The 26,189-nt window shown below is 43.6% G+C and overlaps 1 protein-coding gene across 2 annotated transcripts in view; it reads right to left on the reverse strand.

Annotated features, from left to right (window-relative positions):
- Positions 1-26,189, reverse strand: part of jag2b (jagged canonical Notch ligand 2b) — a 64,999-nt gene that overhangs the window by 23,318 nt on the left and 15,492 nt on the right. For both annotated transcript variants that reach the window (XM_050058401.1, XM_050058400.1), the window contains exons 3-7: positions 17,045-17,099; positions 9,894-10,151; positions 8,644-8,704; positions 3,986-4,116; positions 598-717 (exon numbers count right to left, since the gene is read on the reverse strand). In XM_050058401.1, coding sequence (XP_049914358.1) covers positions 598-717; positions 3,986-4,116; positions 8,644-8,704; positions 9,894-10,151; positions 17,045-17,099 — 625 coding nt within the window. The remainder of the gene's footprint in view (positions 1-597; positions 718-3,985; positions 4,117-8,643; positions 8,705-9,893; positions 10,152-17,044; positions 17,100-26,189) is intronic.

Below are 26,189 nucleotides of genomic sequence, written 5' to 3' on the forward strand. Positions count from 1 at the left end.
CTTACAACTCATGGACGGTGGTATTAAAAGATAAGAGCCATACGATCATCTGAACGCACCCAAGCAGCATTTGCAGGTAAATTTATACTGCTGCTTAATGTGCTGCAGCTGAGCCGCTAATTAGCTAGCAATCTAGCCTGACAACTAACATTAGCAGTGTACTTTTCACAGGTTAGCGTTTGTTTAGAGCCCGAGGTCACATGTTCAGGTTACAGTCTTCAAAGCCCAAAGACATTCAGTTTCATATACGACAAAGAAAAGCAGCAAATATCTACCTCTGAGAACCAACAAAAGTTTGGAGGTTGTGCCTGATAAATGACGATTAATGGGCCAAAAAAGTTGCAGATTATTTTTCTGTTGTTTGACTTGCAGGTTTGATACACAGTATAGTTCTATCTTTATTGTGGACTTTGACTTTTTTTCCTGCAACCTCCAAAGTACCTCTAAGGAATCACAATCTTTATGAACTTGGTGGAACAAGGCAGAGTAGGGAAACATTGACAGAAGGCCCATCTTGATTGAACACTATGAGTACACCACAGTGAATGCCCAGTTTTAAAGACAGTAGTGCGAGTTTTAGCATGGATTCACTCTCACCTATCTGACAGGTCTTGCCAGAGTATCCTGGTGGACAGGCGCAGTAGTACTCATCTGGTTCGGTGTTCATGCAGGTTCCTCCGTTGACACAAGGATGGTGGCGACCGCAGTAATTCAGATCTGGAGGATGACACACATTCAGAGACACAAATAGAACATGAATTCATCCATCTTGCCTGATCTGATACACCCCTGCATCTATGCATCATGTTCGTCTACATGCAATGCTGCCGACACTATGAACTGACCAAACACAACTTCTACAGTCAAGTCAAGCCGTAAAAGTGATGTGAATCAAAGCTGGAGATGGTAAAGCTGCAGACACTAGTCAGATTTCCATCCAAATGTAGCACCAAATTTCCAAAAATCAGAATGAAAAAAAACGAATTCATGAGCATTTCAAGTTACTACTTGTATGTGAATATCAGGAGTTGGAAGCATCGCCAATTCTCCCATTGGGCACCATGAAATTACTGCAGAATAAGAAGGCACATTGCTCCACACCTTCAGACTTTGTTAACTGGATCGACCCTGTGAGAAATCTCTCTGCTTGCTTCACCATTTTATCCTGCTGGTGCCGGGAGTTCCCAGGAAGCTTGTCGGGATCTTCGCTCTGCACAGAGCACCAGCTGTCAGCTTTGACAGGAAGAACAGAGTGTTTTCACGACCACTCTGCTGCATTCTGACAGAGGTCTTACAGTATTTACAACTGAGTGGTTTAGCTGCAGTTATCATTCAGTTAAAAGCCCCTAGATGCCCCTTTTCTCTTGCAATTGCTGATGTTTTTTTCCATGCACAAAAGACACTCGTCTAAACCCATCTGATCCCTGCACACCTTCCTTAGGCTAAAGGCCAGGTCACCCTAAAGGCTGGTAAATAAAAGAGCAGGGATCTGTCTCCACCGGGGATCTTAGGACCCATTCTCATCCCCCGAAGAGCCCTCGGTGACGAAGGGATGTGGGGGGATCGAGTGTCCCTGCTGCTGCTCGGATCACACGGGCAGTAAAACTATCCAGCTGCTGGAACGAGGAGAGAATTCAGACCTCATATAAAGGTACGCTAAGGTACCTTAAAATACTGTTGGTTTTTTAAGTTTTAGATCCAGCTTGCAAAACAACATGATGACTGAAGCATTTTCTAAAACTGTCTCTTATTCTGCTGATTATTGTTTTTCCATTAATTGATTTTACCTGAAACTCAGAACACAAATTTGCCACCAGAACCAAACTTGTAGCTTTTCATGTGGTATGACCCGGTGATTTGTGTGGTCATTATCAATTTTCAATTTTAACATTAACCGCTTTTGCTGTGAAGTAAATTCACATATCTATACCTTGAAATCTGCATAAAAATGGACAGGCAGAGGACACTTGGGGACTGGTCACAGGGAAACAGAGATCCATGTGGATACAGAAGACCCTCAGAAAGAGGAGAAATCACAGACAGCACCACCAGCTGGCCCAGGATGTTCACCTGGACGGTTGCTGGTTCAAGGCTCATTTTTGGATGAGTCTAGGGCAGTTTGACAATCTGCTATCAATCCTCGGGCCTCATTACAGCTGATAAAATATCAGAAAGTACTTCAGGCTTCAGTTTGTTCAGACATGTCTTGCAGCTTGCTTTGGGTGATGATAAAAGTGAGCTAACATTAGCTTCACACGTCGCACCCTACCAATTGTTGTTTTTGCCACCACACAAGCCCCGCCTCTTAATTAATCTAATGCAGTGGTCGGCAACCTTTACTATCAAAAGAGCCATGTTTGACCAAAAAAAAAAAAAAAAAATCTGTCTGGAACCTTATAATGAAGTTAACACAGCCTATTTGGTCTAAATTATCCCATCAACATTACTAGCAGATCTTAATGAGCATTCCCTATGTTTAACCACAAGGTGGCTGCACTTTCTAGCGTTGGTGGTGAAAGTAAATGAATATGTCCATGCACTATTAAATTCTGTATTTTCCTCCAAGACTTTTCCCTTTTTTGGATTTGGAATCGATAGCTAGACTAGCTAGGGAAACTCAAGACTAGCCACTGCTACTGAGGTACGGCAAAATTTCGAGGAAAAGGTGTCAGGCCGTAGATGTATGGTGCACATTTTAGTTGATGAAATGTTAAAACAGTTTTTTAGTTTGGTGTATAGGCTACACATTTGTACAACTGAAGAATGTAAGAATCACTTAAGACCTACAACAATTGTATATGAACATTAAAATGTTAGAAACTGGAACTGTTATCCATCCATTTTCAAATGCTTATCTGAAGCCAGGTTGCGGAGGCAGCAGGCCTAGCAAAGCACCCCAGACGTCCCTCTCCCCAGCAACGCTTTCCAGCTCCTCCTGGGATGAGATATATAATCCCTCCAGTGTGTTCTGGGTCTGCCCCGGGGTCTCCTACCAGTGGGACGTGCCCAGAACACCTCCAACGGGAGGACGATCAGATGCCCGAACCACCTCAACTGACCCCTTTTGACACAATGGAGCAGCGGCTCTACTCTGAGCTCCCTCGGGATGTCCGAGCTCCTTACCCTGTCTCCTTACCCTACCCTAGCTCCTTAGGGTAAGGGGCTAAGAACGTTTATTCATTTACGTACATTTTTTTTTATCAAAGCCACAGGGAGCCACCGGAGAGGGGCTAAAGAGCTGCAGGTTGCCTACCCCTGATCTAATAGGATAACCTCAATGACACTGCATACTTTTTCTGCTCTGAATGAAGTTTTTTTCAACTCCCGGCGTTCGGGGCACTCTTGCAAAGTACACAAGGCACATAGAGCGAAAAACATGGGGCGCTAAGCAATGCAAAAACAGTGAACAAAACGCTTTGCTCTCACTAAAAACTATCATAAAGCCTCCAAAGGCCACTCGAACGCACTGTCTGATCAGGCCCTTTAGCCAAAAATTAAGAACATTGTTCCGCTGTTCTGTCCGACCAGCCCAAAACCCAGAGATATTCAGCTTACCATCAATTAAAACAAAGAATGTTTGCCAATATTGGTGAAAAATCACAATCACTTATCAAAATTGCTGCCAATTATTGTTCTGTCGATTGACCGTTTGATTAATGGACTCATTGTTTCAGCTCTCATCATCTCTGAAAGTGACAGGATGTGATAAATATGTAAACCATGTCTCCGCTGCACTTTGAGGTGGCAAAAGTATCTTTCAACACATCCCAATTCCAACAGCTAATGACAGAGCAGCATTTCCATTGCAGTATTCTACATGGTGATATGTTGCTTTTCTACAAAGTCTTCTCAGCTGCATCTCTGCTCTGAGCTGCTCCAATCCAGGCAGATGTAGCTTGAGGGGACGTGCAGGATGAGAGCAGGAACTCTGCCAGCGTCTTGTGTGGGAGGCGATGAAACACACACAAAAAAAACTTTTCCATACCTTTATCACACAGCAGGCCACCCCAGTTTCTCTCGCAGTTGCACTGCCACGGGATGTTGCAGGTCCCGTGAATGCATCCAGGAAAGAGCACACATTCATCACAGAATTGGCCATTCCAGCCGTAGTTACACCTGTCAAGCAAACACATAAATCAGTTCACTCATCAAATCCCTGAACCTGCTCCCTGAGGAAACCCTGCTTATCATCCATTGGCTGTAGTGTCAGCTTCTTTTTAATTTAGTCCTGTGTCAAATGTCCTCATTAGTTTTTATCACATTTAGTCAACCTCTTCCACTTCCTTTAAGTTTTAGTTGACTATAAGTCTGGGCATTTTAGTCTTATCTCAGTCAAAGGAAACTGTGACAATTCCAGTTAAGTTTTCGTCCATGACATTTTAGTCTTTTTCGGTCATCAGATTACTCATCAGTTATCAGTTACTCCGGGGCGTCCCCGACTGCTTGTGTGTGATGATGGTGTAATCCTGATATGGCACACATAGCACAGGAAACGGAACTGCTGCACTGAAAAAAGCTCTTTGCTGTCACTGAAAATAAAGAGAGATTTTAGTTAAGTCTGTACTCTTTAGGCAAAATTTTAGTCTTTTCTTTTAGTCTAAGACATTGCATGTTGGTATAGTCACGGTTAGGGTTACATGACATTGGTGCTGTCTCGTTGATGAACGTATTTACTCAGTTTTTCGCAACAAAATTAACACTGACTGGCTGTTGCATTAAATACTTTGCACTGTTCTTAAATGATCACTCTCTAAATAACACAAGAAGTTGGATGAATATAAATGTGGTGATCAAGACAGTCTTGGCATTAATTATGTGTTCATATTCTGAAAAAGAAATATAAAAAGGACTCTACTTAATAAGCTTGACAGGAAAGGGTTACTTACATTAAAACTTCATTACCTTCAAAAATGTAAAAACTAGGGCTGTCAATCGATTAAAATATTTAATAGCAAATCAAGCACATTTTTTATCTGTGTTCTAAACGTACCTTAAAGGGATGTTTTTCAAGTGTTTAATACTCTGCTTGCTTTATGCAAATGTGTGTCCATATTATAACTGTAAAAATTCCAAAACAATGATGATAACTGTCCAGAATATTCTCCAGTACAACCTCAAAGGTACTGCACACTCAAAAAACATGCTGAAAGCATACCATGGCAAACTCGTTATTAACGTGTTAACTTTGACAGCTCGACCTAGAGCTTTGCACTTAAGATACTGTATCCCTGCTGGCACCAGACGTCAAAATGAGGTCAGAAAGACGGACTCTTTCGAGATCTGACTGACGTTTCATTTTGGTTGGAATGAAAATCAGGTCGACTATACTTTAAATGTCAGAATTTCATATTGCGTGGACGTTAACATTATGACGTTTTGTTGATGATTTTGTTCTATATACCTTACGACTAAAGCCTAGTTCACTTTACACGATTTTCACCGCAATTTTGACGTCGCAGAGGATCTAGAGAGCCACCTTGGGTCGGAGGTGAATCGACAGATAGTCTGCCACGACGAGTCTTCATGTATGAACAAGCCTACGAGCAAGTCGCTCCCTCGTCTGTGACTGGGACTGGATATCTGGCATGCTAGAAAACTGGAGAAGTCTGACACGACTGACAAACAGCATCAGCCAATGAGAGGTGGGATACGTCCCACGTCAGCACACAGGAGGATGGAAGAAATGTGAGGAGGACAAGCCGCAGGGTTGCCACTTGCCAGGTTCACTTATTAGCCACGACTTTGGGCTTGTTTCTAAAGTGGAGTTGCTTATTTGGGCTTGCTCTCTAAACGTCACCTTTCTCTATATATATCCGTCTAATAAGTTATTTAAACGCATTATAGTCGCTTCTTTTGGGCTTGTTTCCATAGCCCTGGTTGCTTGTTTCTCTCCCAAGATGTGGCAACACTGACAAACCGGCAAGCAACAACAACAATGGCGGCATCACGGGGAGCGTGTTGTGTTTGGACCCAGGCCCTGGAGGCAGATCTGATTCAACACTGGGAAGAATATCCATGCCTTTACGACGTGTCGTCTCCAAGTTTGGTGACGTCACCGCGTTATCTGGGGCTCTGTTGGCGAGGGCTCGGTGGAGAAATCTTGTGGTGTGCACACACAGGTCGTAACGCAGTTGGTGAGACTCCCGCTGACAGAAACACACGTCGCCAGGTATGAACACTCAAAAGATTACGACAGTCTCCGCGACGCAAAATCAGGGTGAAAATCGTGTAATGTGAACTAGGCTTAAATGTCATTATTTTACGTCAAATGACGTTAGCATGAGACATTTGGAAGATGTTGGATTTTAGCTCCTTCACAACACAACTATTTGGAAGATGTTGGATTTTAGCTCCTTCACAACACAACTTAAAACCAACAAAATGTCAATGTTACGTGTCATCAGTATTCTGCATCAACAGACATTGGCATTAGATGTTGTCCTGATATTGAATTTTGGTCACCCAATGTCACAACCTAAATTCACAAGAAATGATGTCCATGAACCCTGATAAAAATGGTTTGCCTCAGTTTAATCAGCGAACATAAGATGTTTTCTGAGTCGATTGTGATATTTGAAGGTCTTAATGACTGTGTTTATGTCCAGTGAGAACCTGCCACAAAGAGGAAACCCATCACTACAGCTGTCTTATGAACAGTTTTTAAATAATAAGGAACTTTTATTACAAGATCTGAAGAAGCGCAACAGATTCAGGCTTCAAACACTGAGCTGCTAAATGTGCCAAAGAGACAAAGAGGGTCTACTTGTGGCCCCATTTGAGCCCTCGGGTGCAACCTACAGTGGAAACAGACCTAATACTGTATCGGCTCTTGCGTTAACCTATCCCACGGCCTCCTGCCAACTAATCTTAGTGGAGGGTGACATTCCAGGGCAGGAGGGGTTAAGAATACTTCCAGCGGCTCCCGTGCTTGGGTTAGAGTCTGGGGCCGACGGCTACGAGGGTGGCGCGGCGGTTCTGAGAGCGAGTGGCCCGAGACAACTGTGTGTATACAGTGTATACGCGCACACAGCTTCATGACAGCGCTCGGCTATTCCAAGGCTGTGGTGTCGTCGAGCCAGCTGTCTTGTCAATTGACTGCTATTTTGAGTCTCCTGCAGACGGCACCGCTGTCACTCTGAGAGACGAGGCCTTCAGAAATCTCTGCCATTCTCAGGCTGGAGTGGAGGGGGGGGCGTTGGGGAATACTTGGCATGCTTCTTCCACTGTATATGATTAGCTTCAGAGGGTCTGACAGCAATGTAGCAATAACACTAACAGAGCTCTGGCAAGGAGGCTCCCTTACTGCTTCTTAAGCTTGGAGGTATCAAAAGAGGCACTCTGTGGTTTAATTCTTGGCCATATTGATATCAGGATTACTCATCAACCCCTTACAGGCGTAGGCGTGATGTTTCTCTGGAGTCAGATTCCAACATCCTGGCATTTTGACATGTCAAAGTTTGCAAAGCATTCAGAGTGGTGAAAAATGTGTTGCATTGCTTAACCAAGTGATTCTTGGGACACGGCAAGCCTCTGACAGATCTGTCAGAACAAGCCTAATGTGTGCTAATAAAAAGCCTCGGCGCAGCAGCGTAACAGGCACGTACCGGCTTTTGTGTTTCTTAAAAGCCTGTGGCAAACAAGAAAAAGCCCATAAAAAAGTGTGGTGAAATAAAAGGCAATGGAAGAAGATGGCAAGGGATTTAATACCAGCTTTCTGTGACCTGAGGCTTCATTAAATTCATGCCGCTGCAGGAAGATTCTTCACCGCTGCTCTTCTATTCATGTCGCTTTTCCTGTTGACTGGGACTTGACATTTGGGAAGAATGAGCTGCTTTCCTCTGTTGTCTGTCTGCTGACTGGAATAAGGACTCCGGATCGAGGCAGACACGAAAAAATGTGAAGCAGTTTCCTAAAACTGGTCATCCCCTGTTATTCCTCGGCTCCGAGCCAGACTCTGTTTCCTAATAAAGGGAGGCAAGTGTCTCTTTCCATCTGGCAGGTGGGATGAGGGGGTTTTACAAATGACAACGGGATGTAGCACATCCTGGAAACGTGGACCTACGGGGCTGCTCTACGTCACTTTGGGAAATGTACATAACACAGCGGGATATTAATTTCCTTTCCTGCCCCATGCCCTTCAAGGAGGACCGCAATGCGGATGGGGAGGGGATATGACAATTCCCAGCACGTTTAACCGGTGGTCAGATTCACACACCGACGGCTCCCTTTCTTCGGTCCGAGCAGCAGAGGGCTGATGAGATGCTTGGTATTCTGTGGAGGATTTCAGGTGGCTAAAAATACAAGAAGGCAGGCGCGGCGTTGCCCTTTTCTTCTGAACAGAGGTGGAGATGCCCACAAGGGAAGAAAAAGGCTGACACAAAAAGAACAACAGGCTACGGCAAGTGAAGGTGCCTCCGTTTGGCATCTGAAATCCATCACATCTTTGTCTTTCACACATTTAGCATGACTTTTAATCTCATTTTCAACAAGCCTAACATTGCTGCAGTTGCCTTTTCTGTTGTTACAGCAACAACAACAATCAAACGGCATGTACAATATGATAGATCCACTCACAAAGCAGCAAGAAAACAAGCAGTGCGACCACATTTTTGTATATGAAAGAGATATTCCTGCTAATCTTACTTGCATTCCCCCGGGACGGAGCAGCCGCCATGTAACAGGTTGCAGCCTTGCCTGCAGATTGCTGAGAAAAAGCAAAAAGACAGAGAGAAACAATTCAAAAGGTGTTACTTAAATTCCATCGGGAGACATGTATCATTATATTTCCCTCCATAAAAACACATTAATCTATAAAAAAAAAAAAGGCCGGAGGGATGTGTGGGATAAGAGAGGAGGCAACGATATGGAAAAGGTGGGAGGAGGAGAAGCTGGATTGTTTGCCATCTTCCTAACAAGTGCAACAAGACGTGAGAATTCATGGCACCCTAACCAGGGCTGGGGGGCAAGGAAGGGACAACTTTATAGCCTGCATGTACAACACGACCCCCCCTCTTAAAAGCAACCCCAGCCCATCTCCTCTCCTCCTCCTCTTTTCACCCTTCGTCTTCTAAGGTCAGTTGGGTGATTTATTGAGGCCCCCCACTCTCTCCAACACCACCCACAAGCATGACCCCGACACTGCTACATTTTAACATAAGCAGGCAGCGCGCGTTGTCTTTCCACCATGCTGTTTTTCTTTTTTTTTAAATGGTACATGGACAATAACTTTGGACTTACTTGAGAAGCAGTTGCTACATTTGTATACTCTCGTCGTGCAGAAATGATTCAAACATTACCATTTAAAAACACTCATGCATATGAGTAGAGCGCCTAGGCAAGCACATGCATTTGAACTGTACTCGTGCATTCCATTGAGCAGAGATCAAACGCACGAGGTTACCAAGGTGTGCTACTCATTGGTGCACCAGACAGTTTATTGACAGGTTATAGTGAAAATGCATGTGCACTGAGCATACAAATGGATAAATGAGACTTGGAATACACTGCATGACTTTTGTGACAGTTTGTAAACTGATATTTTGCTGTAATTTTGCTGTTATTAAACGTGGCCCCCATTTACTTCAATTTATCAAGAATATTTGTATTTTTTGGATTCTTTGTTAACCGCAAAGGCATGCCAGAAAAGCCAAGTTTTCTCCACAAATTCAATGTTACACAGGGTGAGTAACTGATATATAAATTATCATTTTGTGGGTGAACTATTCCTTTAATTGCGCTGTTGTTATCAGCTGCTAAGAAGTATTGAAATTGAGGTGATGTAAAAGTCAAATAAGTGCATCCGATCACATGTTCAATTTAAGATTTTACTACCACGACGGGCTGCAACTAATAACTGTCTTCATGAACAATTACTGTGTGGGACATTTGCTCACCTGTTCTGCAGTCTGGGCCCATCCAGCCGTCCAAGCACACCTGGGCCCCTGAAGGCTCGCAGCGATAGTGGCCAAAGTAGTCATCCCGAGGAACACACAGCTTATTGCACTTGTTGCTGTAGTAGTTCTCATCGCACCGAACTCTGATGCGATAGACGAGGCGAGCTATTGGCCCGTCATGCAGGATGGTCTGCCATTGGTCGCCGGGGTTGATCATGCCAGTGTGAATGCTGCGTTCGATCAGCAGCTCCTCCTCAACTGAAACAAAAGGCAGGTGAAGATAACTCAGTCATGTCAGAGCTGTGAATATTTTGTTCTGATTTAACCACAGAATCATTTAAATAAACATAAATAAACTTAGAATACAAACAACAACCAATGACATTTAATGAGACATTAAACCGAACAATTATCCCAGCGGGTTGCCTAGCAACTTCACTGCGACAACAAGACTGCAGGGAGCTACTGGTGTTAGCCTCCTAGCTTTACCTTGTACTTAACACACAGACAAGACTAGTAACTCTGAGAAAGACAGTAAAAAGTGTATTTGTGTCTTTAACATGCAGTTTCACACAGAAAATGTCATTTAAAGCAGCTATAAACAAAATCTACACAATAAAAATGTATCAAATGACAAAGTTAAAACAATGTGACAGTGTGTGAGGGGTCACTCTGAGCGATGAAGTCAGAGGAGATCAGAAAAGAGACGGCACACTACAGAGTCGTTTCCTGTGTCTTTGTCATGTGGGTTTCCCCACTGCCCTGTCTCTTTAGGTGACTAGTTGCAGGTCCTAAATCTGTTCACTCCAATGGGAGAATTGAATGTGAGCAAAGGTTCTTTCGCCCCATCGTCACTGGCCAATTTTCACAAGCCACATATCTTCTGAACATTCTGGCAGACAAATCCGGAGAAAATCATCTTTGTTCAAGACCTGTCTCTGTCTCAGCAACACACTCTAGCAGATCTGACAACAACAACTTTTTTTGCTTCACGTACCACTGAGCAACCTTCATGGGATCCTGCCTCCAACGGTGTACCCAGTACTCTTTATACAACCATGGATGAAACCTTCAGACTGTTATCTCTTAATCTGCAGTTCCCCTCAGCTTTAGCGAGCTTTAGGCCCTGATCACACAGAAGATGTTCCAGCAGCTGGAGGCGCCTTTTAGTGATGTTTTTATATGAGAAAGAAGCTTTTTGCTAGCGTTTTTTTCGTTGCAATGCGCCTTCCGTTTCTGCAGTCTAGGTGCCTAGTGTTTTTGCCAGAGCACTCTGAACTCCTCGGCCAATATCATCTCTTTTTTTGTCATCTTTTTTCCCCATTGTCCAATCGGATGATTTGAGAGGCGGGCCTTCTGTGGTGGTCACGACAACAAGTTTACAGTTGTAAACAATGGAGGATACCCAGAGCTATACGGCCCAACGCTAGACAGCAGGTTGTCAAACTGCCTCCAAGCCATCCTAAAATATGCCTGGAATCGGCCATCATGGATGCGAAGCTCCTGGACCAACTGGTGGTACTCCCCATGATCCACCCTCTTTTTTAGGGTCTCATGTGCCCACACAGATCTCTGTTTCCCTGTGCCCAACAGCCCCTCACCTTCAACCATAGCTACAGCAAGTACCCTCTACCTCAACATTTAAGGAACTAGATACTAATTACTGGGTAAAGAAATGTTAGATTGATTACATAGGAAGGTTAGTGTAAGGGTGTGATGGGGTGGTTGCCTGGCAACAATAAAAAGGCGCAGCACGCGTTTTATTTTGCTAGCTGGTGAACACAGTGCAGCATTTAGCAGTTAAAAAGCCAGATATTTCTATCTTACTGGTGGAGACCAAAAACAGAGCTAAAAGAGAGTGAACATTGGACTCACATTCATGAGGTGGTCACACACATAACTCAAACTGAATGCTAATGTTGCTCTGTAACTGCTGGATGTGTAAATAAGCAACCATTTGCTAACAAGCTGGAGGTTGAAATAAATCAGGGTGTAGATGGGTTAACATCTCAGCTAAATACTTTTATCAGTCTTGTAAAGAACATGACACTACATGTTAACATGGAGCCAAAACCTACAAGTCCTTACAACTGTGTTTTTTGTCCGTATTCCCCAAGGTTGAAAAAATAAACAGTCAAACAGAACTGAGAAGGCCCGGGGCAGCCATTGCATTTAGTCAGAAGATATAAAAGTGTTATTTGAAACTCTGACAACAGACAATGAAGTGGAGTCTCCTTTATTCTGATGTAGAGTCACTCTCTCACAGGAAAAGCAGCGCATTCTTATTCAGCAGACAAACGCTTTGATATCACATTATGTGTGTGTGTGTGTGTGTGTGTGTGTGTGTGTGTGTGTAAAGTACCCACTGAATTTTAAGTATGCAATTGAAATTCATTGTCTGCAAATTGATCTATTTTCTGGTGAAGGCACACATCAGCGGTGCCTCTGAGCCGTCTGTATGTGCACCGTCATGTCGGGAGGTTGCTACCATTTAGCCTCTAGCACGCCAACGCTCACATTAAACATTGTTTGCCTCTGTGGGGCTCGCTGCAGCGCCGGCTTCCAGAAAGAAAGCAATCTTTATCACAGTGGGATCGACGCAGGCAAACAATCTCTGTGGAAATAGGGGGTCTGCGATTTCCTTTTCGTTTTTTTTTTTTTTTTTTTGCTCCATGGCTATGGGCTGCAATGCACCATAGACATTTTGAAGTGAGCAAGCAGGAACACACAAACACACACACACACACACACACACACCTTCCTCTGCTGGGGGACTGACACAATGTCAGACAGAATTAAGCAACAATAACAGAAATAACCCCCGGCAGTTTCCAGATAGAGAACAATGAGCTCCGGGCCCAAACCGGGCTCTGCTACCTCGGTGTCTAAACACTGAGCCCGGCCACCCAGTCCACTCCACTTCCTGCTCGATAAACACAAGGAAAACAGCCGGCTGCCTTTCCTGAGGACACAAGGGGGAAGGGAAGAGGGGCACACTGGAGGACATGACGCCGGAGGAGAGGAATCTCACTGACGGACCAACACACTGCTCGGCTCTTACGTAGGACAAGACATGAGGCTGGTGCTGACTCAGGCCAAAGAACAAGTTCCACTGTCCTACAGATACACACTGTCATGTATTTCAGTATTTTCTTGCCCAACAGATCACCTTAAGGGTTTATTGCTTTGTCAATTCATACAGCCGATTTTTAGTTAATGTCAATGACAAAGTTGTTAGCGGAAGTAACGGTGAAAACTTTATAACACATAATACTGCATTAAAAGAATGGCTGCCTAGAGGGCTGTTAAACAACCTGATTCACCTCTACTCACTGTACACCATCTGTCCTTCAGTTAAAGACTGATCTTTCAGGATCTTTAGTCGGATGCTCACTTTTTCCTGAACTTGTTTGGCACTGTAGAAGCCACCTACTGTAAAATGGTTCAAGCCTTTTCAAAATTCAATCAAAAAGCACGTGTACATGTTTGTTGCAAGAGGTTCAGTACTTAAACGTTGCAATGCGACAGGATCTGAGCATGCAGATTCCTGTTTTGTCTGAGTCTGACTGGAGGGAAGTGGTGAACGTCCATTCTTCAGTGCTACTGGATAGTTAACTTCAAAGCACATCAGTGATGTTGTCTGAAATAAAATGCCGTGCCTGTTTGTGACGTGACCGCTGCGATCCTTAAAGCATCAAGACAACATTAAAGGGGAAAAACCTACAGCCCTGTCTCAAAGCTTCTCACTCAATCCAGTGGCACCGCTATCACTAAATAATAGCTCATACCAAACCTGCAATGATCGGCCACAACACTACAACCATTTACATTGAAGTGACATTGATCATCTTGTTACAATTTAATGTTCTGCTAGGAAACCTTTGCTTCTGGCATTCATGTGGATGCCACTTGACATACACCCGACTCAAACAACATTGCGGACCAAGTACACCCTCTCATGGCAACAGCACTCCCTGATGGCAGTGGCCCCCCTAGCAGAACAATGCACCCTGCCACATGAAAAAAATGCTCAGGAATGGCCCGAGGAACATGACAAAGGGCTCAAGGCTTCAACCTGGCCATCAAATTTCCAAAATCCCAATCTGGTAGAGCATCCACGAGATGTGCTGGTACTCCAGAGCCAAGTCTGATCAATGGTGGGGTCTCCTTGGATTGAACAAAGCTCTGGACTGTCAAGGCATAGACACAGGACCTTTGGGGTTGTCCCGTGGTGTCTGGCACCAAGGCATTGCTGGCAGATCCTTTAAGACCTGCGCATCCCACAGATGCTCGATCAGATCTGTTATCTGGGGAATTTGAAGGCCAGGTCGATGCCCTGTGCTCTTCGACACATTCCTCGGGCCCTTCCTCAACAGTTTTTACGATGTGGCATGGTGTATTGTCTGCCGGAAGGCCATGAGGGTGAACCTGCTCTTTAACAGTGCTTTGGCGGGTGGTATGTGTCAAGTGGCACCCACATGAATGCCCATGGACCCAAGGTTTCCCAGCAGAACATTGCAATGAGATGATCAAAAGTTACTCACTTCACCTGTCACCGGTTTTAATGTTGTGGCTGATCGGTGTATACTTCTACAACCAAACTCTATGACACCCTCCCTGATAATGATGACTAGATACTCCAAGCTCTAGCCGGAGGTTATGATATAGCACAGGAGGCCTGTAGAGCCAAACTGTAGATAACAAATAAATAGATAACTAAACACGAAAATCAAGCCCTAAATTCTACAAACCAGATGTCTGCGAAGTGATGGACGTGCCGTGACATTACATACCAACTGTGAAAAACAAAAAATAACATGAGTGTGACCTGCCTGGCCCACCTGCCAGACAAAGACTACAATCACTACTGCAACTCACTGTGACCCTCCAGAAGCTTCCTCACTACGAGCAGACTCCCTTGTGATCTCCCACAGAGGTTGAAAGGAGCATTTGTTCCAGACGTTTGTGTTTCTTGAACCCATGACATCAAGGTTGAAGTCAGCTGATGTCTGTGACCCGACAGCAGGCTCAGTGCGGCTTTTAAACAACACCCAACACAGAATAAATCAAACAAGCGTGAGCTGTTTTATCACATTCCTTCTATACTCTGAGATAAGAGCAAGGAGCATGTTCCCTTTTTTGTTTCATGCCGGTGAAAGGAATCACATTTCAAGAGCTTGTTCTTTGTGTCCCTACATCTGAAAATGCATCCATTTTGCTACTTAATAGCAATTTGGCCGAGACTAAAGTGCAAGTCCCTGGCAAAAAATCAACTGGCCGTTTTCTCAAGCAACATTACGGCCTTGCATCCATCAGAAACATCCAAACTAATTACTGCAAACGTACACAATTACTGGAGGCCCACACGCAGAAACGGCGACTACACAGGGCATGCAACAGTCTAATCAAAGCCCTGTGATGTCAAAATCTATTTCTTCTCCATTGTCTGCATTGGCGAGTGGAAGTGCGTTTGATGTTATGGACAAAACAGGATGTAATGACCTCATATAAATACGGAGCAAGTTTGGACTGGAGAGGACAGTGAGGTCCTGATAATAAATGCATTCATGTACACGCCTGAGTGCACAGAATGGTATTAGAGACTCGTGAAAAATGCCACTGTCTCCACAGATCAAAGCTAAATCCAACACATACAGATATTATGGTCCTGAAGGGGTCCTCTTCCTCTCAGACTGGGCTACTGCTCAGACGGGAAAAAGGAGGTTATACAGGAGTCCACCCAGCGGACATAACCAAAGGAAAACAGGATACAGCTGGTCAGATCTGACCACCAGAGCCAGCATAGGTGAGAAAAACCAAGACGTGTACTCTATATGAAGCGTCTTGAGGGGCTACAGCGTACAGTACAATGTGTTTTCAACATGTTAACCTCTAGAGTAAAAGCAGATATTCAATTGAGTTTCCATTTAATCTTGAAATTGATTTAAAGATGTGAACAGGAAGGCTCATTCAATTTAATATTCGGGCTGTGACAATGACCGCATCTTGGCAATACCACTGTCACATGACACGACTGTGTTCATGATGTCGTCGCTGTCATCACAGCATTTTTATTTTTAGCCTCTTTAATAAATTCATTGACAAATGTGTTACTCCGGCTCCGATGCAGCCCCTCTGTCTGCAGTCACCTCTCTGTAGTGTCGCTCAGTTTCTCGCCCTCAGCACTATCTGATTAGTTGCATGTCACAAGTCATAGCCTATCAACACTGAAGCTGTTGTGCCACAGATGACAAAGATGGAGACTAGAGCAGCTCCAGTCTGCAAACTGAACCCTGGACTGTGTGTCAGACTTTAGACAACAGATACTACTGAAGTAACAGGTAAGTACATAACAGTAATAAGTGATAAATATCACAATCTCTTATGCTGCGCAGCATAAGAGCAAGTTTGCATTTGAATGTGGGGGAGTGTAGTGTGGAGTTTACATGTTCTCCCCGTGTCAGTGTGGGTTTTCTGCGGGTACTCGAGCTTCCTCCCACAGTCCAAAGACATGCAGGTTAATTGGTGACTCTTAATTGTCCGTAGGTGTGAATGTGTGCGTGAACAGTTGTCTGTCTCTATGTGTCAGCCCTGTGACAGTCTGGCAACATTGCCTAATGACAGCTAGGATATGCTCCACATTAAACGAACCTTAACAGGATAAGCGGTTGCGGATACTGAATGAAAGAGTGACTCTCCTATACTGAAGTTGCAAAAACAATGGTGGTTAACTAGCAGATAACGGTGATATGTTGCCTTTTCACCACAGTAAGAAAAAATCCATACCATCAAAGCCTTACTTAATATTCTAACTAGGGTTGTAGCAAGCGATTACATCTATAATCAATGATCAATATCGAATTTTGGTGAAATAAAGGTCTACATAATCGCATCATCAAACACTGATGTTTATTTTCCCTCCATAAATCGTAATCATCCAACTCAACCATTTGTCTCTTTGTCATTCATGACCCACCTGCAATGGCTCCATGCCCCTTCCACTGGGGCCCGCCGCACAGTTTGAGAAACACTAATATATAGCCAGTGCTGCTTTACAAACTTGTTAACAAGATGGCCACATTCACTTTTACTTATACCAATAACACTTATTGTATCCAAGGCACTGAGATGTGAATGAAGCTTAGACTTACTGTTGCGTGTGGTGTTGTCCCAGTCCCAGGCCTCTACAATCAATGTGTACGTCCGCTGGAGGGAAAGGAAAAAAGAAGTAAGTCAGATGAAAATAGAATATCTTTGCTGTCATTGTACAAGTACAACGAGATTCAGTTTCGATGCTAATATTTGGAATAAAATTTGAACAAACTGGAAATGCTCCCCTTCATGACCCCAACACAAGATGCTCATTTCTGTGCAGGTAAGTCTAACTGAGAAACAATGTCTGAAGTTACCTATAATCGAACCATGGTAAGATTATTATATCTAAGCATAAAGAAACATAACATTTCTAACTATGAGGCATGCACCATACTACAGCAGTTATAACACCTGCTGTACTATTAAGCATTCTCCAAACTAGGTCCTCTTTCCTTCCAGTGAGTACTGGAACTGGTCGCAGCTCACTTCCAGTACAACATTTAAATTTCACATGACTACAACATGATAATGCTGGTATTGTCGTCTAATATTTTGTAAATACAAGAATATTCTAATCAAATTGACAGCAAATGAAACATAAAACATTTGACAAAATTTGCCACCTCTCAAAAATCATCACCGCTAACGACTGCACGATGCCTCGTCTACTCTCTGCTACAAAAAGGAACATTTAACAAACCTTTGTCATTTTGTTCCCGAATTTACAGAGAAGTAAACATGACCAATAATCACATGTTTATAATATGAAGCCAATTACCTCGATGATCATTGTAGCCATAGTCACACCACTCTTCTACAGGCATCAGGTCACACACACACTCACGCACAGCAAAAATCAATTTCACTGCTACTACAGAGTCTCATATGCAACTTGACCCCGTTACTCCGCGGTGCGCTTGCGTTACACTGTCAATGAAACCCAATGATTCAAAGATAAGACAGCAGGATACGGTAAGTACAACAATGGGAAGAAGCCAAGAAGAAGCTGCAGGACTAAGATGTGGAGAGGACACAAATGAAGAGCAAACAGCCCTGGCTCTACCAACTTTCCTCTGGCTCAGTGTGCATGAACCTGCATGTACCCCTGCTGGATCAACGGTGAAGCTTTGATACAAAAATCCTGGCAACAAAATGAGATGTGCTGTGGAGTTCAACTGAGGAAAGAGCCACAGATATATCAAGACAGCCATGGTGAAGGTGCACGTTGTGGTAACCTGATATTTATAATGCAGACATTTTACACATGGTGCAAAAACAAATAGTAACAAAGAGTTAGATGAGGATATCGAAACCACTCTCATCTCAGTACACTGAATATGAAGCCAGAGCCAGGAGGCAGAGAGCTTAGCATGAAGACTGGAAGGAATGGGGAAACCACTTGCTTGTCTCTGTAGGGTGAAGAAAACGTGATGCAGTGCAATAATTAGTGCCCTTACAGGGATACTTTGACGATTTTCAACCAGCTCTGTGTCACAAACAATGTGGGTAGTATGTGTAAATCAACTGTGGCTAACTTCCCTCCATCTAACAACCCCGCCCCCAGCGAAACTCCACCGGATGATGCAAAACACACCATTCGGGGGTTTCACTGGCTCTCGGGCAGTTGCTCGAACTACAAGCTGTACTTGCACATTTTCGTAGTAACCACCACCAACGCCGCCACAACGAACATAAAGAATATAGAAGCTGATCCCTCTAAAACTCAGACTGAAATCCAATCAAACAGTAAAACTAGGCAGTGCTGATCAAATATAAATCAAGGTTGTTACTGTGCTGCCAATTTCTCTCCTAAAACGTTTTCAGAAACACCTACGCCACCTATTGGCAAGAGTGTTAATTGGTCTGGTGTGGCGCAGTGCATTCTGGTACCTGTAGGCTTTTCGTCAAATGCCACAGTCCTTTTCTCTGTTTTCTCTGGTCAAGTAGCACCATAGTATTCTCGTCTTTTTACTACATAGACAGCCCTGTTTTATGTGTGGACCCTCTTTATATCGGGGAATTACTTCTTTAAATGGAGAAAACATGATGCAGTGCTGTATAGACTTCCGTACATGCTAAATTTTTGGTGCACTGTTGCCTGACTGCATGAAGTTGGTGTCCTCTTTTTCCCCCTGCCCCTCAGCCTGAGTCCGCCACTGCTTACCGACATGTTGCATTACATTTGATCCATCTGCACAAAAAAAGTGAGGTAACACACAAAGTTGTTGTTTCACTGAGTTTGTGTGCAGGACACTTTTCTCGAGTGGCAGCAGTGTCTGTCTCCACTGGTTGCCTGGCAACCTCATGTTGACAAAACCACAACTTGTCCTGGCATCAGAGGCACGTAAGCATATTTCCCCAAGATGAACTACTGAACAATTCCTTCTACTTTCATCTATTATTTATAACGAGCTGCTAGCCTCTGAATGTTAGCAACTTGGTAAACCTAATGCATTAACAACAGAGAATTATTACTGAGACCCAGCTGTGATGGTTTACATCCTACCCACTCGACATGTTTCCTGAAAACCCACCACTGAAACCCACTCAGACTGTTTTTCCTGTCTCTTCTAATTTTAAATCAGTTTCAGCTCCTCTCTACCACAAACAATATACGAACTGTTAAGACAGGCTGGTGGTCTTCCACCATGTTTTCAGGAAAAACAAAGCCTCAGCAGGTACCATGTCCATTAAGAAGGTCACTTTGCCAATATTAGCTGTGTGAGATGAACTCTGCCTGGCTTTGTCCTTGGATGTCAGACAGTGAGCTAAGGGGATTATCAGTATAACAGTTGACCGGTCTAACAGCAGTGGTGCATTGATGAATGTGTTTTACCCTGTGCTGAAATGATTAGTCTATTATTCAAGTAGTGGATCAACAGAAAATTAAAAGATCCACTGAGTAGGATAAAAAGGATATACTGGCAGAAATGAAATATAATATTCATAACTATGTTTTCATTACTGTATAATCACCTGAAAATAAGAATCCTTATGTTTTTTGTTACCTTTAAAATGAGATGTTTATATCTATATACAGAGCGGGTCCTCTTCCATCCACAGGGTTTATTCTACTATAGTCCAGAGCGCACAAATCAAACACTGGCATTTGATAGGGCTATTTGTGTTTTTGCATTTTTGTGCTGGCCACTGTAGTTCTCCTAAACGCTTGGGAGTTTCAGCTGCCTGCAATCTACCACCTCACCACTAGATGCCACTAAATCCTACACACTGGACCTTTAAATCAACAACATGGATGATAATCTATTATGGGCGCAACATACAATAATTTCTAATTGTCAGTTAATTTGTTTATTGTTTTTTTCATAAGTCAGAAGTACTTTATTCATCACCGGGGGGAAACTGCGAGGTTGAAAAAATTTAAAAAACGAGCAGGAACGACTGCAACAGGCTGCATACATGGCTGCCGCATGCGCACTACTTAATTGATTAATTGTTTGATCAATAAAATGTCAGAAAAAATGCTGATCAGTGTTTCCCAAAGCCAAAGATAGCATCCTTAAACGTCTTGTTTTGTCCATTACCCAAAGATATTCAGTTTACTGTCATAGAAGAGTATTAAATTGGCTGGCAATTAATCTAATAGTTGAAAAGTAATCAACGAATCATTGCAGCTCAATAATTCATTAATGCTTTAGGACATTTATGAAGCAAAAATTTCCAGCTTCTCAAATGTGATTATTTGCTGCTTTTTGACATTTTATACAATCTTTAATTGGATATATTTGGTTTTGGACTGCTGGTTGAAGACGTCACTTTGAGCTCTGGTAAAATGGGATGGCTATTATACTATACTATTTTTGGTATTTAATTTTTATTTTATTTTACTGAAAATGGGGGGGTCTGCTCTTAAAAACATGTAACCTGAAATTATTTTCAATGATGTAGCAAAAACGTGAGCTGGTTTGCGTAAACACAAAAACACACAGATAGAAACTAACCAAGCTAACCAGCATCACAAGAGTAATCTAGCTGGTGTGCTGCAGGGCACACTGCTAGGCAACCAGCTGACCTAAATAACAGTCATTACGTCACCACCAGTTGTAGTAGCCACAGCGTGACTGCTGTGACCTCTACTGTAATGTCATTGATAGGACGATGGCCTGGGGGGGTGGTACCAAGAAAAAAAAAAAAAAAAAGGCATGAGGCGAGTATTTGAGGGAGTTCAATGCTTCAATGAGGCGGGAAAGAGAAATCACAGGGAGGGGGATTGGAAAATGTGTGTGTGTGTGTCAGACTGTGTTGTTGATCTGGGGGACCAACAAGCTGGTAGGCTGGTTGCTGCTGGGCTGTGGGATTAAGTAGGCTTGTCTGGCTGTGGGTGGTGGCGGGAGGAAGGGGAGGGGAGTGTTATTGTGGAAGACCACGAGTGACAAGAGAAGGGGATAGAAGATGACAGGATAGGGGTGAGCTAAAGGGCTTGGGTCAGAGTTTGGACACGGGAGGGGGTACAGCTGTATGAGACTGTAGCTACTGGTAAGACGTGAGAGGCCATAACTAGGCCGGGGTAGGGGAGGTGGGTGAGAAGGAAAGCTGTAGTTGGAGGTATGGAAGAGAGGAGTGAGTCTGGGGGGGTTTTGGCGAAAGGCGACTCTCGTGATGCCGCTTCCGGAAGCTCTGCCAACCCGTCTGACCGCAGACACACAACAGATGCGGCCTCAAAGATGGATTATTTGACATGAACGTGGATCATCCCACGACATGTAGCTCGGCTTCTGACCTTTCCACCCATTCCCCCTCCCCCCACCACAAAAGGGTGGGCTAGCTGCCCCAGTCTGAGCATGTGGGTGGGTGTGTGCATATGCCAATGTGTACAAGGGGAAGTGTGAGTGGCAATGAATGCATTAGTGGCAGGAGATCTTGGGATGATGCCTGCGTGTAATTGTGCACAAGTGTAGCACACAAACCTAGCCACGAGGAAGAATCAAAGATCAAATAGAGAACAGGTGGCCATATTGTGACCTCCACCTTCAGGGTTTACCTAATACCCCGGCTTGCTTGGATGCCTACATGTTGTAATTGCTTGGGTAAATAGTTCAGAGTCATTGTATGTTGGCCGCGAACTAGTCTGGTTTCCCACAGACCATCCCACTCTGTGATTAGCTGGATTAAGTGACAGCTGCCCAAATGGTTGGAACAAGATAGATGGATGGGCAGGGGGGGATAAAGGGGAGGTGTGGGGGAGGGAAGGGAAAAAAGGCTACTGAACAAAGACCCTTGTCCCAACATCATAACTCACCCCCAATCCCAATCAAAACCATTGTCCACGAAGAGACACAGTCAGCACGGGGACAATTAGTGTCAGCATGTGTGCTGCTGAGCCTGGGCAGGACAGTCGCATTGGGTGAAGTCACAAAAAAGCCACCAGTTGTTCTTGCAAATCTTACATCCAGCTCAGAAAATACTCTTATTTCATTACCCTACTCCTGTTCTCAAAGCAAAAAAACACGTCACCTACATTTGACTGTGTGAAATACTTCATCCGAGACTACGAAGAATCCTCTTTCAGTCAAATCTCCAAAACCTGACCCAGTCCTTCCCCTAATGGATTAGAGGATTTACTCAGAGAAATCCTAGTTTTCAAGTCAAGAAGGGGGGCATGGTGAAAAAAAGGATGTTTATGTGTCATGTACTCAGCGAACTGTCTTTGCTTTTAATGATGTAACACTCCCATACCATCTCTGCCTCGAATCGGATCAAAAATCATCAGTTCATTGAATTCAGGTAGAGTCATGACAAAAGGCTGTTATGGTGAAGGTAGAGGATGTGGTGGTGATGTCTGGGGAAAGCCACAGGTGAAGGTTCCCACGCCAGATAATGGGTGGACGGATGAGAGGAAGGTGGTCATTGAAATACTGAAAAAGGGATAGGGAACAGAGAGAGAGGTGGTAGTGGGAAGTGGAAGCCGGGGCAGGTCGGGGTCACTAAGCATGGGATCTGCACGCTTCTTTTTCAAAAGAGGGGTCAGCCCCTCTGCATGTGGGGCGATGTGCGTGTTTGCATTCGAAGAATACCAAGAATGTGAGATCCAGGCCTGGTGTGTAATCCCATGGGAGATCCCAGTCAGCCAGTGCCTCGGTATCAATGAAGGAGTGGGAGTCTGAGGGTTGATTGACTCGTTTCTGCGTTTTGGAGAACGCTGGGACCTCGAATTTTGATTGAGTTTTAAGAACTATGCTGTTTTTTATGCCTTTAATGCAATAACTAGAAAACTCACAGATGTGTACTCCTTCTAAAACACTCTCTGTAACCTTGAGCTATTTCTGTTCCCATTGATAGGTGACCTGAATGTCCACCTCCCTGTTCCCGACTCCTCCACGGGGAGTTTCTCCTGATTTATTGCCTTCTGACGGGACATGAGGTCATCACGATTCATCCCGTAGCCAGTAATCGCTGCATGTAATCTTCATTAATCTGTGATGTCAATCCCAGCTTTTGGTTTTTACTTGAGCTGAGTCTACACTATTCCAGCGAGGGCAGAGCTGCGCCATCTCTGCTGAGTACGAAGGGCAGTGGCACAACAGCATGGTATGCACCTTGTACCTTCTTCAGATGCCCATTTTTGGAATTACTGGGAAAATTATGGACAGTGGCACTCTCATTCCTTAATGGGGATTAACAGCCGTCTCAGTATAAGGAATAACAAAATGAAAGCCATCCCATAAAATTATGGTAATCAACTCCGAGATGTCCAGTTGCATCTTTTATTCTAATTAGCTGGAAGCAAAATAATTTGGTATCATTACCTCCTAATGATACTGAGGGATAATTAAAGCATTAGACACCAAACAGGCTGAATATCACAAAGTCTAGACACCCTCTGACAGCACAACCAGAGAGGTTTCCAATGTGGGGGTGGGGGGGGTGGGGGGATTGTTGGGAGGGGGTCGGGTGGGGAGCTTCTTACAGTCGAGGGTGAAAAGTAGAAAAAGTAGAGCTGGATGAGCTTCCCATCACTTCTGCCTGGAGGGTGGACCCAAATGCAAATCTCTCTCTCATTCTAGCTCCTCAATCTGTTCAGAGGCAAGGATCAAAGACCTCCAGTGGCAAAATCCTTGCAAATGTGGTGATGATGTTGGCAGGCAGAGGAGTACAAGTGGGAAGGTTTTTGACCCTATTTGACATCCGTACTAAATGTTCCTGTACTTTGCTTGTCCCAGGATTTTAGGAGGACAAAATTTGACCTCAACAATCTCCCATATGTAGAGCAAGCAAACCATTAAAATGTATAATATATTGAAAGGACATTCAAATTCATAAATATGACAAATCCCCTCAGTTCACTTCTTATCCGAAGCAAGGGTCAAAGGATAGTGGGTGTCTTGTGGTGTACAGATTATAACTGAATCCGAACGTCCAGCCTCTGAACTTTCACACTGAACCCTCTCAGACTCTAGTCATGCATACTATGACATGTTCATCATGTCAAAGTCTGCAAGGATGTGAGACTGCAAAGCTGCTGATAGACAGGACCCTAGTCTGTTTTATTGGTTGCTGTGGAGACGTTCAGGCAAATAAAATCATGTGCATGGTGATCGCTGCAGTACTTGCTAATGCAGCATTCATAATGTTTGTTATGTTTTTGTTTTAGTCAGTAATTAGAAAAACTGCGTACTACTAAATGTCACGTCTGTATTAAAACGAATTGTGGTTATTTAAATCAGTGTCTGCACCCCAAGCAGACTCTCTTGGAAGTCTGTAGCAAGTCCCTTGTGGATGGGATCAAATGAGAATTTTTTTATGCATTAAAAAAATAAATAAGTAAATTATATTGAGATTATTTTAACAGATATCATAATGTGTCCCAATTTAAAGTGGAGATGGTGATTTTTGCATTTCATTTTCACTTCAAAAATGTAAAAAATAATGAAGTAATTTTTGCTGGGGTCTGTACCAAACAAGCATGTTCCCATATGTCTGGAATATGATTTGTAGGCCATGGCCAAAGCACAATATATGGCATGTTGTGACACATTTTACCTGAATCAAAAAACTGCAACTTCTGAACTTTGGATATTGCACTTTGTCACATAGAGATTTCGATATTTCGATTACTTACACAGACCTATTGGACAGCCCTAAGCATTTGCAGATTCATGAGAGGGTGTCCCAAAAGTCTGCAAGCGCGGTGAAGTCCGGACATTTGGATTCAGCCATTGTAAAACCCCATGAGGCAAATGTGTGAATTGTGGTATTGGGCTATATAATCAAAACTGACTTGACATGTTAAAGTCGATTTTATTGTGCAGCAAACAGTCCAAAGATATTCAGTTCATAATGTGGGACTTCCTTGAAACACGATGATACATCTCCTGATACACAATAACTTTGAATATATAACAAGAAAGCAGTAAATCCTCACATTTGAAAAGCTTAAACCACTGAAAGTTTGGCAGTTTCTGCTTAATACATCTATTATTTTCTTGTTACAGAAGGTGACTAATCAGGTAATCGACTGATTTTTAGTTTTAGCTCCACAGTGGAGATGCAACCAGGGACAGTCTGCAATTACTGTATTGCATTGTATCCATTATCTTCAACACGTGCCATACCATCAAACCTCGGTCAAACTATTCAAACAAATCCTGTACCTGAGAGAAAATAGACAAACCAGTATCAGCACCAGTTTGGTGTTTAGTTTGAATGAAACCCTGCAGACAAGTGAGGCACCGCTGACCAATAACTTCAGACACATTGCACTACTCCAACTACACATGCGGTTAAGAAAGCAGGTTACAGACTGCATGACAGTCATATCTCTGCTGGGCGGAGAGGTGGAGGGCTGCGAGTTCTGCACACAAATTGCTTGCCAGTGTCGTGTGCCAAGAGATGTCACACTGAAGGCAAGGCATTTGGCTGGCTGGTGTACACCGGCTGTGCACGCACACACACACACGCACGGCCCATTGAGCATGCTGCTACTATGCCAACAGGGTCATTACCCATGCACTTCCAATATAACAAACCCCTCCCCTCATGGTGCTAATTAACCAGCATGATCCAAGAGTATGCAACACGTAAAACAAACACCAACACATGCACATTTGCATAGAAAAGCTACATGATTTCACATGCAAATAATAGATATGTCCAACTAACTACAGCGTGATTTACTGCATGCAGAGTTAAATCAGGTTTTAAATTTCAAACGACTTCTTGCTTGCAAGGAAAAATTAAATG

This window comes from Epinephelus moara, chromosome 12 (assembly GCF_006386435.1).
Source record: "Epinephelus moara isolate mb chromosome 12, YSFRI_EMoa_1.0, whole genome shotgun sequence".
Taxonomy (NCBI): Eukaryota; Metazoa; Chordata; class Actinopteri; order Perciformes; family Serranidae; genus Epinephelus; species Epinephelus moara.